The sequence below is a fragment of the Biomphalaria glabrata genome, chromosome 8 (assembly GCF_947242115.1).
Source record: "Biomphalaria glabrata chromosome 8, xgBioGlab47.1, whole genome shotgun sequence".
Taxonomy (NCBI): domain Eukaryota; kingdom Metazoa; phylum Mollusca; class Gastropoda; family Planorbidae; genus Biomphalaria; species Biomphalaria glabrata.
The window spans coordinates 26,219,039-26,233,950 of record NC_074718.1 but is presented as its reverse complement, the minus strand read 5'-3'; the positions used below and the strand labels follow the sequence as shown (position 1 = coordinate 26,233,950).

The following is a 14,912-nucleotide window of genomic DNA, read 5'->3' as shown; positions in this document are numbered from 1 at the left end:
TACTGATCCTGTAAGTTTGTCTCCAGTCATGTAGGTCACTGATCCTGTAAGTTTGTCTCCAGTCATGCAGGTTACTGATCCTGTAAGTTTGTCTCCAGTCATGCAGGTTACTGATCCTGTAAGTTTGTCTCCTTTGTGTAGGTTACTGATCCTGTATGTTTGTCTCCAGTCATGCAGGTTACTGATCCTGTAAGTTTGTCTCCAATCATGCAGGTTACTGATCCTGTAAGTTAGTCTCCAGTCATGCAGGTTACTGATCCTGTAAGTTTGTCTCCTTCGTGTAGGTTACTGATCCTGTATGTTTGTCTCCAGTCATGCAGGTTACTGATCCTGTAAGTTTGTCTCCAGTCATGCAGGTTACAGATCCTGTAAGTTTGTCTCCAGTCATGCAGGTTACTGATCCTGTAAGTTTAACTCCAGTCATGTAGGTTACTGATCCTGTAAGTTTGTCTCCAGTCATGTAGGTTACTGATCCTGTAAGTTTGTCTCCAGTCATGCAGGTTACTGATCCTGTAAGTTTGTCTCCTTCATGTAGGTTACTGATCCTGTTAGTTTGTCTCCAGTCATGCTGGTCACTTATCCTGTAAGTTTGTCTCTAGTCATGCAGGTTACTGATCCTATACGTTTGTCTCCAGTCATATAGGTCACTGAACCTGTAAGTTTTTCTCCAGTCATGCAGGTTACTGATCCTGTAAGTTTATCTCCAGTCATGCAGGTTACTGATCCTGTAAGTTTGTCTCCAGTCATGCAGGTTACTGATCCTGTAAGTTTGTCTCCAGTCATGTAGGTTACTGATCCTATAAGTTTGTCTCCAGTCATGCAGATCACTGTTCCTGTAAGTTTGTCTCCAGCCATGCAGGTCAATGATCCTATAAGTTTGACTCCAGTCATGCAGGTCACTGATCCTGTAAGTTTGTCTCCAGTCATGCAGGTTACTGATCCTGTAAGTTTGTCTCCTTCATGGAGGTCACTGATCCTGTAAGTTTGTCTCCAGTCATGTAGGTTACTGATCCTATAAGTTTGTCTCCAGTCATGCAGGTTACTGATCCTGTAAGTTTGTCTCCAGTCATGTAGGTCACTGATCCTGTAAGTTTCTTCTCCAGTCATGCTGGTTACTGATCCTGTAAGTTTGTCTCCAGTCATGCACGTCACTGATCCTGTAAGTTTGTCTCCAGTCATGCAGGTCACTGATCCTGTAAGTTTGTCTCCAGTCATGCAGGTCACTGATCCTGTAAGTTTGTCTCCAGTCATGCAGGTTACTGATCCTGTAAGTTTGTCTCCAGTCATGCAGCTTACTGATCCTGTAAGTTTGTCTCCAGTCATGTAGGTTACTGATCCTGTATGTTTGTCTCCAGTCATGCAGGTCACTGTTCCTGTAAGTTTGTCTCCAGTCATGTAGGTTACTGATCCCTTAAGTTTGTCTCCAGTCATGCAGGTCACTGATCCTGTAAGTTTGTCTCCAGTCATGCAGGTCACTGATCCTGTAAGTTTGTCTCCAGTCATGCAGGTTACTGATCCTGTAAGTTTGTCTCCAGTCATGTAGGTTACTGATCCTGTAAGTTTGTCTCCAGTCATGCAGGTTACTGATCCTGTAAGTTTTTCTCCAGTCATGCAGGTCACTGATCCTGTAAGTTTGTCTCCAGTCATGCAGGTTACTGATCCTGTAAGTTTGTCTCCAGTTATGCAGGTCACTGATCCTGTAAGTTTGTCTCCAGTCATTCAGGTCACTGATCCTGTAAGTTTGTCTCCAGTCATTCAGGTTACTGATCCTGTAAGTTTGTCTCCAGTCATGCAGGTTACTGATCCTGTAAGTTTGTCTCCTTCGTGTAGGTTACTGATCCTGTAAGTTTGTCTCCAGTCATGCAGGTTACTGATCCTGTAAGTTTGTCTCCAGTCATGCAGGTTACTGATCCTGTAAGTTTGTCTCCAGTCATGTAGGTTACTAATCCTGTAAGTTTGTCTCCAGTCATGCAGATCACTGTTCCTGTAAGTTTGTCTCCAGTCATGCAGGTCAATGATCCTATAAGTTTGACTCCAGTCATGAAGGTCACTGATCCTGTAAGTTTGTCTCCAGTCATGCAGGTTACTGATCCTGTAAGTTTGTCTCCTTCATGGAGGTCACTGATCCTGTAAGTTTGTCTCCAGTCATGTAGGTTACTGATCCTATAAGTTTGTCTCCAGTCATGCAGGATACTGATCCTATAAGTTTGTCTCAAGTCATGTAGGTCACTGATCCTGTAAGTTTCTTCTCCAGTCATGCTGGTTACTGATCCTGTAAGTTTGTCTCCAGTCATGCACGTCACTGATCCTGTAAGTTTGTCTCCAGTCATGCAGGTCACTGATCCTGTAAGTTTGTCTCCAGTCATGCAGGTCACTGATCCTGTAAGTTTGTCTCCAGTCATGCAGGTTACTGATCCTGTAAGTTTGTCTACAGTCATGCAGCTTACTGATCCTGTAAGTTTGTCTCCAGTCATGTAGGTTACTGATCCTGTATGTTTGTCTCCAGTCATGCAGGTCACTGTTCCTGTAAGTTTGTCTCCAGTCATGTAGGTTACTGATCCCTTAAGTTTGTCTCCAGTCATGCAGGTCACTGATCCTGTAAGTTTGTCTCCAGTCATGCATGTCACTGATCCTGTAAGTTTGTCTCCAGTCATGCAGGTTACTGATCCTGTAAGTTTGTCTCCAGTCATGTAGGTTACTGATCCTGTAAGTTTGTCTCCAGTCATGCAGGTTACTGATCCTGTAAGTTTTTCTCCAGTCATGCAGGTCACTGATCCTGTAAGTTTGTCTCCAGTCATGCAGGTTACTGATCCTGTAAGTTTGTTTCCAGTCATGCAGGTTACTGATCCTGTAAGTTTGTCTCCAGTCATGCAGGTTACTGATCCTGTAAGTTTGTCTCCAGTCATGCATGTTACTGATCCTATAAGTTTGTCTCCAGTCATGCAGGTTACTGATCCTGTAAGTTTGTCTCCAGTCATGTAGGTCACTGATCCTGTAAGTTTGTCTCCAGTCATGCAGGTTACTGATCCTGTAAGTTTGTCTCCAGTCATGTAGGTCACTGATCCTGTAAGTTTGTCTCCAGTCATGCAGGTTACTGATCCTGTAAGTTTGTCTCCAGTCATGCAGGTTACTGATCCTGTAAGTTTGTCTCCTTCATGTAGGTTACTGATCCTGTATGTTTCTCCAGTCATGCAGGTCACTGATCCTGTAAGTTTGTCACCAGTCATGCAGGTCCTTGATCCTGTAAGTTTGTCTCCAGTCATGTAGGTTACTGATCCTGTAAGTTTGTCTCCTTCGTGTAGGTTACTGATCCAGTATGTTTGTCTCCAGTCATGCAGGTCACTGATCCTATAAGTTTGTCTCCAGTCAAGCAGGTCACTGATCCTGTAAGTTTGTCTCCAGTCATGCAGGTCACTGATCCTTTAAGTTTGTCTCCAGTCATGCAAGTCACTGATCCTGTAAGTTTGTCTCCAGTCATGCAGGTTACTGATCCTGTAAGTTTGTCTCCAGTCATGCAGGTTACTGATCCTGTAAGTTTGTCTCCAGTCATGCAGGTTACTGATCCTGTAAGTTTGTCTTCAGTCATGCAGGTTACTGATCCTGTTAGTTTGTCTCCTTCGTGTAGGTTACTGATCCTGTATGTTTGTCTCCAGTCATGCAGGTCACTGATCCTATAAGTGTGTCTCCAGTCAAGCAGGTCACTGATCCTGTAAGTTTGTCTCCAGTCATGCAGGTCACTGATCCTGTAAGTTTGTCTCCAGTCATGCAAGTCACTGATCCTGTAAGTTTGTCTCCAGTCATGCAGGTTACTGATCCTGTAAGTTTGTCTCCAGTCATGCAGGTTACTGATCCTGTAAGTTTGTCTCCAGTCATGCAGGTTACTGATCCTGTAATTTTTTCTCCAGTCATGCAGGTTACTGATCCTGTAAGTTTGTCTCCAGTCATGTAGGTCACTGATCCTGTAAGTTTGTCTCCAGTCATGTAGGTCACTGATCCTGTAAGTTTGTCTCCAGTCATGTAGGTCACTGATCCTGTAAGTTTGTCTCCAGTCATGTAGGTCACTGATCCTGTAAGTTTGTCTCCAGTCATGCAGGTTACTGATCCTGTAAGTTTGTCCCCAGTCATGCAGGTTACTGATCCTGTAAGTTTGTCTCCTTCGTGTAGGTTACTGATCCTATAAGTTTGTCTCCAGTCATGCAGGTCACTGATCCTGTAAGTTTGTCTCCAGTCATGTAGGTTACTGATCCTGTAAGTTTGTCTCCAGTCATGCAGGTCACTGATCCTGTAAGTTTGTCTCCAGTCATGCAGGTCACTGATCCTGTAAGTTTGTTTCTTGTCATGCAGGTTACTGATCCTGTAAGTTTGTCTCCAGTCATGTAGGTCACTGATTCTGTAAGTTTGTCTTTAGTCATGCAGGTTACTGATCCTGTAAGTTTGTCTCCAGTCATGTAGGTCACTGATCCTGTAAGTTTGTCTCCTTCGTGTAGGTTACTGTTCCTATAAGTTTGTTTCCAGTCATGCAGGTTACTGATCCTGTAAGTTTGTCTCCAGTCATGCAGGTCACTGATCCTGTAAGTTTGTCTCCAGTCATGCAGGTCACTGATCCTGTAAGTTTGTCTCCAGTCATGCAGGTTACTGATCCTGTAAGTTTGTCTCCAGTCATGTAGGTCACTGATCCTGTAAGTTTGTCTGCAGTCATGCAGGTTACTGATCCTGTAAGTTTGTCTCCAGTCATGTAGGTCACTGATCCTGTAAGTTTGTCTCCTTCGTGTAGGTTACTGATTTTATAAGTTTGTCTCCAGTCATGCAGGTTACTGATCCTGTAAGTTTGTCTCCAGTCATGCAGGTTACTGATCATGTAAGTTTGTCTCCAGTCATGCAGGTCACTGATCCTATAAGTTTTTCTCCAGTCATGCAGGTTACTGATCCTGTAAGTTTGTCTCCAGTCATGCAGGTTACTGATCCTGTAAGTTTGTCTCCAGTCATGCAGGTTTCTGATCCTGTAAGTTTGTCTCCCCTTTTTAATTTAATTTAACAAAAAGATGTTTCTTCAACCAGCTCTTAGAGTATACCCTATTACCTTATTAGACTTACACCTGGTGATGAACTTTCTGATATAGGCCTACATGTCCAGCTTTATTTACATAAGTAATAATGTATGTAATAAAACAAGTACACACTGTGAGTAAGTATTGGTTTATTCATTTAGGTCAAAGTTCTATGTATATCACAAAATAACAATTGATAAAAACCTATTTGGCAGTTTGTCAGTCCCACTCCACACAGACTTTTATATGTTCACCTTGGGTCAAGAAGGTGAAAAGCAGAGAAACCTCTGACATAGAAAGAGGAAGTAAGAATGACTAAATTGACTCAGTCAATAGTAGGCCCTAACTTTGGGTCAGTTGAGTAGAGTAGTCACTTAAAGTCAGTAGAGACAGTACACATATTGTAGTTGTTTTCTGTACTTAGAGCTGGTTATTTGTTATTGATGTTATCCTGTTACCCGCTGTGATGCGGACGTTATTTGTACTCCAGAGAACTTAGTATATCTGATATCTTTGATACCGCTGTTATGTGGATGTAATCACATTTCAACTTGGATTATCTTTGTGTAACTACTATCAAGTTGCAGTATATTGTTGTTATTGAATAAACATCATTTTGTCTGCTAAAGTTGGATCTGTATCAAGCAGTACTATTTATGTTAGTTATGTGTTAAGTGTGATTCCAGGATGCACAAACCCAGCATTCTACAGCATTCGCACCACATTGATAGTAATGCACGATTCTAAATCTTAGTGACCAGCACATGTATGTTACACAGTTCACTATGTCTGTTTCATTACTGAAGCTAGATCTTTAGGTCTATTGTTAGTGGAAGAAATGTTCAAGGCTGATATTTTGATTACTACACTACATCATCTTCCTTGTGTTCATAACCTTTGCCATGTTCAGTGTAGAGTATTGTCTATGCTAACATTTAGGTAACTGATAACTACAATCTAGTTCAATAAGTTGAATACAATGCTTGAGTTAGAGTTGATTAACAGTGAGTGCAAGTTGAATGCCTTTAATTCATCAATAAAAGAAAATCTTCAGCTGTCACTCTAAGAAAACACTTAATTAAAAATACTTTGTACTGCTGTAATAGAACTGCCTAACAAGATGCTATCAGGTTGTTTTTTTTCATATTTATTGTCAATTCTATTTTTTGTATTACATCATAGTCACTAGCTAAGTTTTACTGGTAAAAATAAGCACAATAAACAAGCACACAATTTACACACCAAATCTAATGTTATGTCTACTACTAGAACTCTTTCATCATATAAAGTTGACACAAGTACCATAAACAATATTCCTTTTCAATAGGAATAATTAATATTAATGAATAAAATAAAAATTATTATCCTGAATCAATGCAGTGCATAAATTGACATTTTTAATACACAAATGTATCATTCATTAAAGACATTGGTCAAACACTTCAACAATAACAAAATTAAATCTATTCAAATCTTGGGCTCCATTGACAGGAGGAGCTTCAGAAAGCTGCACAACTACAAAGAGAAGCTGCTGCTGCAGTTGACATTCAGAGGTAACTAGAATAATGATTTTTTAGTAGAACATAAATAAGTCTTCTTACATATAGCAAACATTGTTTGAATTAGAAATTAAAATATATACAATCTATGCAGACTGTTATGAAAACCTTTTTTTTTTAAATAAGAATTTTTCGAGGCTATGTGGCAAGAACAGCTTATAAATGTTTACTACCAGAAGAAAGATGGAAGAGAGAGGATGATCAAAAAGCTGCACTGGAAATACAAAGGTTTGTAGTTACCATCTTTCAATATTTAAGTTTTTCATAATGAAAAGAAATGCAAACATTTCTTTTTTTTTTTTAAATAGATATAAAATAGATATAAAATAATCTTTATAAAGAGTTAAATTTTTTATAACAAGTACCAATTGTTGATTAAAGAAGCTTTCAAATACCAGAAACAGAAATAATAGATTTTTTACTTCTGGTTCAGAGTTTGCAGTGCATGCACCTTTGGAATTTCAAAATTAATTTTGACAAAATAAGAGTTTATAAAACAAATATTTGGTTTGAACAAAATGTGTGGTTTGAATGCAGAATGAACAAAGAACACAATCAGCGAATGAATGCAATCTACAGCAGACCTCCTTTAAGCCCAGACATCAAACAGTGGTCCAATGATGTCAGAAGTATCCAATTAGAGAAGGCTTTACAAAGACAAGACAAAATGGACCAATTAGCTAATGAGTAAGTGAAACATATTTTACTTTCTCTTCATGGCATTGCTGGACTTGACACAAGTTGAAGAAGCTGATTTCTAGCAATAAAAACCCATGCTTAAAAATAGGTTTTAGAGTGGGTTTTTTTAATTTATATATAATCATTACTTTGTATCTATTAACTTCTTTAATTCAGAATTTTTTTTAGAATCACATTAAAATATATTATTTAAAGTATTTAAAGTAATAGAAAGAGAGTACTTTATCAAATTTTTTTCAATTTCTTTTCTGAAATAATTGCTAAAAATAAACAAAAATACTTTTTTAAAAAACAAAGCTTATTGTCCCTGTTGCTCAATAAGTTTGAATCAGTCATTAAATTTATAATAGAGACTAATTATAATATTAAATCTGTGATTAAAATATTTTTACCAATTGAAAGAAAGAAAGGAATTTCTTGGTGAATTTTACCGAATTTGATTTTTAAAAGCATTTTTAAAAGAAAGGGGGAATGACCTAATTAATTAACTAATTGGTTATTTTTTTTTAATTGATTCTTGTTTTGTCAGGTACAGTAACAGAAATAATTGTGCAAAATCTCAGCTTGATCCAAGATTGGGTGTGGGAGAAATAATGTGTACAAACTTTTTACCAGACAGACATGCAGAGTGATTTGATATAAGCTTTGTAATAAACTAATTTGATGTATTAATAAATCAATATATACATATATACATTTTTTAAAAATATTTGCGCACATCGAATTATTTGCAAGGGGGTGCAAGTTGCCATCAACGGCCAAAGACGTAGCTTCCACTTTCTTGTTACGGAGAATAATTTTTTAAAATGCAGGTGCTCCTTCCCTTCATACCTATGAGATATTAAATGCACTGTAAAAAATATTCAAATATCTATATACTATTAGTAGGTATTGTATATTGTTTCATGAAATAAAAAAAAAAAAAATAATAAACATGTGAACAAACGGACGGTTTTACACATTGTAAAGTGTATCCGTGCTGCCTGTCCTTCCCCACGGTTGATCGAACAAATGCAAACTTCAACTGTAGTTGCCAAAGTCAATAATTTAACTAATGCTTCCCATCCTGATGGACAAGCTGGTGATGAACGCTTATCAAGCACAGTCTTCTTCATGTTCCAGCTCTTGCATCCTTTATAAGGGTTGAAGACAAAACAGACGTTAATGAAGAAACTAACAAATCTATGTAAAGCGGTGTTCTGTGTAAAAAAATAACAACCACATGGGTTTTACTCAGTGCGTCTGTCGACTGTCAATTCTTGGCAGCACCAACTCAATACCAAGTTTGTCTGCCAGCAGTCTCGCCTAACTTGACATGTCATCCCTGAAGAGTTCCTCACATGGTCAAGTTAGTTTTGATTATGTCAATGAGACTGATGTTGAGCGGCCACTATGTTAAGATGGCCAGACTGAAACATCTGGGAAACTGGTTCAAGAGAGGATGAATTATTGACGACAATGAAAAGACAAATCAGAAACCCATAAGGAGCAGGCACTTATTAAAATTTTTTCTGGCTTCAAGCAGCCTTTATTTTTAGATTCACCCAAACAGTCAAAGATCTTTTCAAAGTTGTGACTGAAAGCATGAATAGATTTGTATTTCTCAGTCCATTGTGTTTCAAAAAAAAAAAGTAAATTTAGAAGCAAAGCTCCTGCTTGGGACTGTTATGGAAGAAATAGTCTTTATGATAACACTAACAGCATTACGTATATCTGAAACGTCATTTAGGTCATTGATAACAAGGTTAAGCTTGTGAGATGGATAAATGCTGCTTATGAAAATATTTTTACAAATCCTTGTCTGAACACAGTTCTGAATGCTAGCCATCACGGGGCAGCCATCGTAGTGTATCCATAATGTATTCTTTGAGAATGACACTAGACACAAGACAGTGCTTCTCTCTGAGCAATAGGGACAATGCCAATGAAGTCTTCTCAAATACAATCTCCAACAACAAACCAAAGTCCAAAGACACGGTCTGAAATATCTGCAGTTTCATCAACAAAATACCCAGCCAATGCAGTTAATTCTTTATGATGATGTTTGTGGTTTTTTTAATAGATTTTTGCTGCTGCCAGTGTTCTGACTCAGACAACGGTTAAGAAAGCTCTTATACCCTCTGCCATTGTAACCTGGTGCACTTGTTTAACTTGCTGTTTATAGAGCACTAACACCAACATAAACTCCGCAAGACGTACATACATTTAATAAAATGACTGCACTCTTCACTCTTGTTCAAAGAAATTTTAAAATTTATCACATTGAAAGACAGCTGGCAAGGATTTCTCCTCCAAGGAAAAAAATTCATATTCTAGGCCTTAAATTAATAATGATAAACACTATAATTCTGTGCAAATGAAAATCATCACAACTAACATGCCATAGAATATTTCACTCCATTTATAGTGCACAGAATTGAAAGCCTATAATAAAGTGTACATGGTCGGCCATGAACTCATTAGCTTATTCAACTCAGAATCCATAGGGTGCATGTACATTCTTGGCCATCAATTCCTGATAAGCTAAAACTATTCAACTACAACATTAATTTATCATTACAACTGTACTTCAGTGGAAGCACCACTTGTTCAGTTGCTACTTAGAAGATAATTAATTTGATGATGCTTAAAAATTGGCTTGAATTTCACTACTCAGAATCCAGGGGGGTGCAAGCTGGGGGCGCCCATGTTTGCGCATTAATAACTTTCAATTTTAGTAAACAGCAGTTATATATTTTTTTTCATGTTTCATTACAGAATGATTATAAACCAAAAAGAATCCAAGAACAAACTATCTTCTATCGGACCACATGTGGAAATTTATGAGTAAGTTTGATTATCAATGTTAATGTGCTATTAGAGTTATCTTTAGTCTATGGCTTTTTTTTTTTTTTTTTTTTGAATTTCTTTTGTTACGATTAATTTTAAAAAAATATATTTTGTGTTAATATTTGTTCAAGAGTTGTTTTTATTCTCACTTTGACTGTGTTTACTAAATGAGTGACTATTTCCATTTCTCATCAATACAATATTGTGAGGAGTATTGCTTCCATTATGTATAGAACATATAAATATCAAGGGAATTATTAGTTTTATCTAACATTACATAACTCCTTAATACATTTTAGTTCTTTTAAGAAAGAATTTTTAAAACATGTTCTAAGTATATGATGCTTTGAGGTATGATTGCCCAATACAATGAATGGAATTTAGCCTATTGCTGGAGAGTGAGTTGTTCTTTTATGTTCTGAACTTATATCTTTTTTTTTTTCATCATTGCTTTTTTTATAGTCCAAGGTTTCCGTGCTGCCTTTAGACTCTGCTATGCTCTATTTAGGATTCAAAAGCAAGCATCCTTGATAGCATTTTATTGTCAATAGTAATGTCTCCCACATCTTAACTTAAAACCCATTATATTTTTTTTAGGAACCTTTTTAAAACCTAAATACAATATTGTTTTGTCTTTATAATCAGTATCTATCACTATAGCATGTAAGAAATCTAAAAAGAAACCTTCTTAATAAACTTCAACATTCTTTCTTTGTGCAGTATTTACCACCCAAAACAAGTCGGTCCTACTATGAAAGAATATCATCAAGCTGCTATTAAAATTCAGAAGATAGTCCGAGGATGGATGGTTAGAAGAAAAATTGAGAAGCTTGCACGGAAGGTCATTATGTTCATTCTATAATTATCATAAATTGAAGTGGTAAATTTTGTGTGTACCATGACCTGACATGCCCTGACATGCCCTGACATGACCTGACATGACCTGACATGACCTGACATGCAATGTTTTATGTTTGTGTACCATGACCTGACATGCAATGTTTTATGTTGTCCTTTTAGGCTACTTGGTATGGCTCTAATTTCTTAAAGATGGCCAGGGAATATAAATTCATGTTAAAACAAGTACAGAGCCAACATGGAGTAGACAAACCCAAGTCACAGTTTAGTATTAAGGACTTCAATAACTACATAGATATCCGGAGAAGTAAGTCAAGTTTTGTTTCTCTTAAAAATATATTTCTTGTAAATGTCCAAACTTATTCAAAATTGTAGAGACAGATGAAATGACTACAACTAAAAAAAACAATGTAAGATTATTTTTTACTTTTTTTTTTTTTATTTTCAATCATAACATATCTGCACTTTTTGATTCTGTAGTTGATTGTGATTTTGTGTAGATTACTTTTCTAGTATGTGACAAAAGAGGCCAATCCTAGATAGATTATTTTTTTAAATGATGTATTAATAATAATAATAAGATTATATTTATTATCCTGCAGGAAATTTGTTCTGCAGTAGTGCATTACAAATAACAAAATATTGCAATGCTGCAAGCAAAATGTTTGTACAAGTAGTCTCACTTGAACATAACACATGGAGGAATGTTGACTTTTATTCAATTATTTTAATGTCTAGGGAACAACAGAGTTTTTAATTTATAAAGACATAGAGGGAAATCCTAATCAGGATGGGTACATGCATCATTTCAGTTTGAGAATCTTTATAGCAGATGTTCAGTGGTATTAGAAGCAGTGTTGCTGAGTGGTAAAGAGCTTGGTTTCCAAACCAAGTGGTCTCTGGTTAAAATCCCATTGAATGCTGGGATTTTGAATTTTGGGATTTTTCTGAAACAATTGCTTTTTTCCACCCAACTCTAATGAGTCAGGGAAAAGTCAAGATGCTTAGTGTCCTTGTTCTGGCCACATGACACCCTTGTTAACCATGGGGCTTAGAAACAGTTGACCTTTACATCATATGCTCCATATATTGCAATTCTTGAAACTTTTTTTTTTGGCCAGATTTTCAAAGATTTCATAAGTAGATCTTTATTTTGGGTGACTACACTAGCTCCAGCTGGAATAACCTGCCTAGTGTGCGGCCGAACGATCCCGGCTCACATAGGTCTCACCAGCCACATGAGGAGGCATAAAAACCCAGTGCAAAGCCCTCAGTCCCCTGGATGACAAAGTGGTCATCATCGAACCACGATGGACGAACTATATATATATATCTAGAAAACTTAAATAGACCCCAGTGGATAACAGCTTTGTCTACATCAGAAGTGTAAAAGTATGCAGGTCATAACTGGGTTAGTGTATTCATATGAAACACTGCACTCTTCCTTTATTTTCAGAACCAAAGACATTGCCTTTATTTATTATTATTATTATTTAGAAAATAATTTTACTGATAAAATATTATAAAATTGATACTAGCAAAAAGTAAAACTTAATGAAATAAATCACCTAGCTAGAGCTCAAACCAATACTTTGATGTTTCTTTCTATGCAGGATATGAAATTGTTTTTGAAAAAAAAGCTTTTTCTGGAGAACTGGAGGTTGCAGAACTCAAGTCATTTTTTACTGAATGTGGCTTGCATCCATCGCAGACAGAAATTGATGAAGCACTGGATGTAACTACACATGGTAAATGAAAAATTGTGAACTTTTACAATGGAAATAAGGGGTGTTCTATAAACATCTATTCAATACTTTGCATCATTGCATTTAAAAGTTTAAAATATCTACACTAGGTCATTATTTTTTGAATATATAAAACATGCATCATCAATATTGAACATTTTTTAAAATACAAACAGAAATGTAGAAGCTACCAATTTGTTGTTTTTTTTTCAAGATTTTGTTCATAAAGTAATTTCCTTATTCTAGGTCAGGCCTATAAAACTGAGAACAAAGGTCTGAAAAAGAGAGAATTACTGGACTTGCTCTTTTACATTTATGTACCACCAGCAACAGGTCTTCAAGGGACAAGGAAGAGCACCTGGATGAATCCAATTATAAATGGAGAAGAAGGGAGAAAACTCTTTGGTTAGATGTTTACATTTATTTAAAAAAATATGTAAATTCAATTAGACATAGGCTTTTAATGTTGTCAGTAAAAGTAAAAATTTAATTTCCTTTTCAGACCATGCTGTTGTCAGCCTACAGAATGTTTTCGTTCTGCAATTTTTAATATAGAAGTTTACTTTCTCTAGGTTTTCACTGGTTTTCTTTTTATTCTGGATGCCTTTAATTGATGTGTATTGATTTTCTGAATGACCTAGTTATATTACATTCCAATTCTTAGCAGTCATTTTTATATCCTAGACTTATTTTGGGAATGTTGGGCAACTTATTTACTTGCTGCAAGTTTATCTTTTATGTTATAGGATTCTTTTTTAGTTGGCAATTTTTACACTTTGATGTTTAGATGTTACACATCCATGACATTTAGTTTAAAAAAAAAAAGATTTTTAGAGGAATTTGTGCAGTATTTTTTTTTTTAACTGGAATAAACGAAATTATAAAATCTCAATTTCTCTGCATCCAAAAGAAAGATTTCAAGTCTAAACATTTCTTAGAGGCAAAACTAAGCTTTGAAGAGTCAATTACATGAAAGCATGAATAAGTTGGGTTTAATGTGTTATCATTTGTGCCTAAGACCATCTTTTAGTTGATTTCAGCTGTCCTCTTTAATTCAAAAATAGAATTTCTAAAACTGACAGCCCTTTACTTAGTGGCATGGTTTTTCATGCAGAAGTTCTCTCTCATTTTCTATAATGGATATTCTACTTAGTGTGTCTTTGAACTTTTACTCTTACTAATCATATAACTAGACTAAATTCTAACTTCCACCCTATTTAACAGTGTCTAACAACATTCTCTGTTTAGGGAGTGAGTTTGTTGAGCCAGCACCCTTGGAGCCTTGTGCCAAGTTGGTCATACAGGCCAAACGAGAACAACGTCAGAAGGAACAAGCTATTAAAGAGGCAGAAGAAAGAAAAAGAATTGAAGAATCTTTACAGAGAACAGAAGAGAAAAAACAAGCTAAGAAATCAAAACAAGCTCTCATTCAGGATCCCTCAGTTTGAAGAACACTTGTTACTGAGACCCACACATTTTTGTTAATTTTTAAAATATTTTTATATTTAATATATACAAAAATGTATTTTTTTTGTTGAAAAGTATTGCTAATGTCCAATGAAAAGCTCTTCTAAATGATTATTTATTTAAAATTCTAATAATCACTGCACCCCTAAAAAGGTAAGAGGATTTGATCTCCAACTGCAAGACTTGCTTTAAATTCTTTTTTCCTCCAACTGTGATACTTTTTTTTTAATTGCTGCCAACTGTGATATTTTGTTAGCAAACTTTATTAATACTAAATCAAATATGTTTTTCCTATATTAATGTAGAATAGAATTTATTTAGAATTTAATAGCATTTTTCTTACTGCGATAAAAAAACGTATTAAAATGTGTATATTTCTTGTATTTTGTGTTTTCAGTTCTAATTAGCAAGGTAACAACATCAGGAACGAAGTATTCTATACGAAAATTGCACCAAATGTGATTTGATACTTAAGCTTTAATTTATACATGATCCGTGAACCTAGTTATGAATTAACTATTTAATCTTAATCAATATTTGACTTCTCTGCAATAATTCAAATTAATCCCATGGAGATTCAAAGGATTTTGCTACATTTCCTAACACCCAAAACGTAACAAAACAAAAATATGCACCATTACTTCAAGAAGTGTTCAAAATGTGATCATTGACTTCACATACTAAGAGCAAATGTACTAAACATGTAC

General features: G+C 35.9%; 1 protein-coding gene across 2 annotated transcripts in view; it reads left to right on the top strand.

The window, feature by feature from the left end:
• Positions 1–14,588, top strand: part of LOC106050190 (uncharacterized) — a 48,091-nt gene extending 33,503 nt beyond the window's left edge. For both annotated transcript variants that reach the window (XM_056037713.1, XM_056037712.1), the window contains 9 exons: positions 6,540–6,601; positions 6,734–6,835; positions 7,145–7,294; positions 10,064–10,132; positions 10,856–10,976; positions 11,156–11,300; positions 12,607–12,741; positions 12,985–13,143; positions 13,987–14,588. In XM_056037713.1, the coding sequence (XP_055893688.1) occupies positions 6,540–6,601; positions 6,734–6,835; positions 7,145–7,294; positions 10,064–10,132; positions 10,856–10,976; positions 11,156–11,300; positions 12,607–12,741; positions 12,985–13,143; positions 13,987–14,186 (1,143 nt within the window). In that variant the 3' untranslated portion in view covers positions 14,187–14,588. The remainder of the gene's footprint in view (positions 1–6,539; positions 6,602–6,733; positions 6,836–7,144; positions 7,295–10,063; positions 10,133–10,855; positions 10,977–11,155; positions 11,301–12,606; positions 12,742–12,984; positions 13,144–13,986) is intronic.
• Positions 14,589–14,912: the final 324 nt, after the last annotated feature.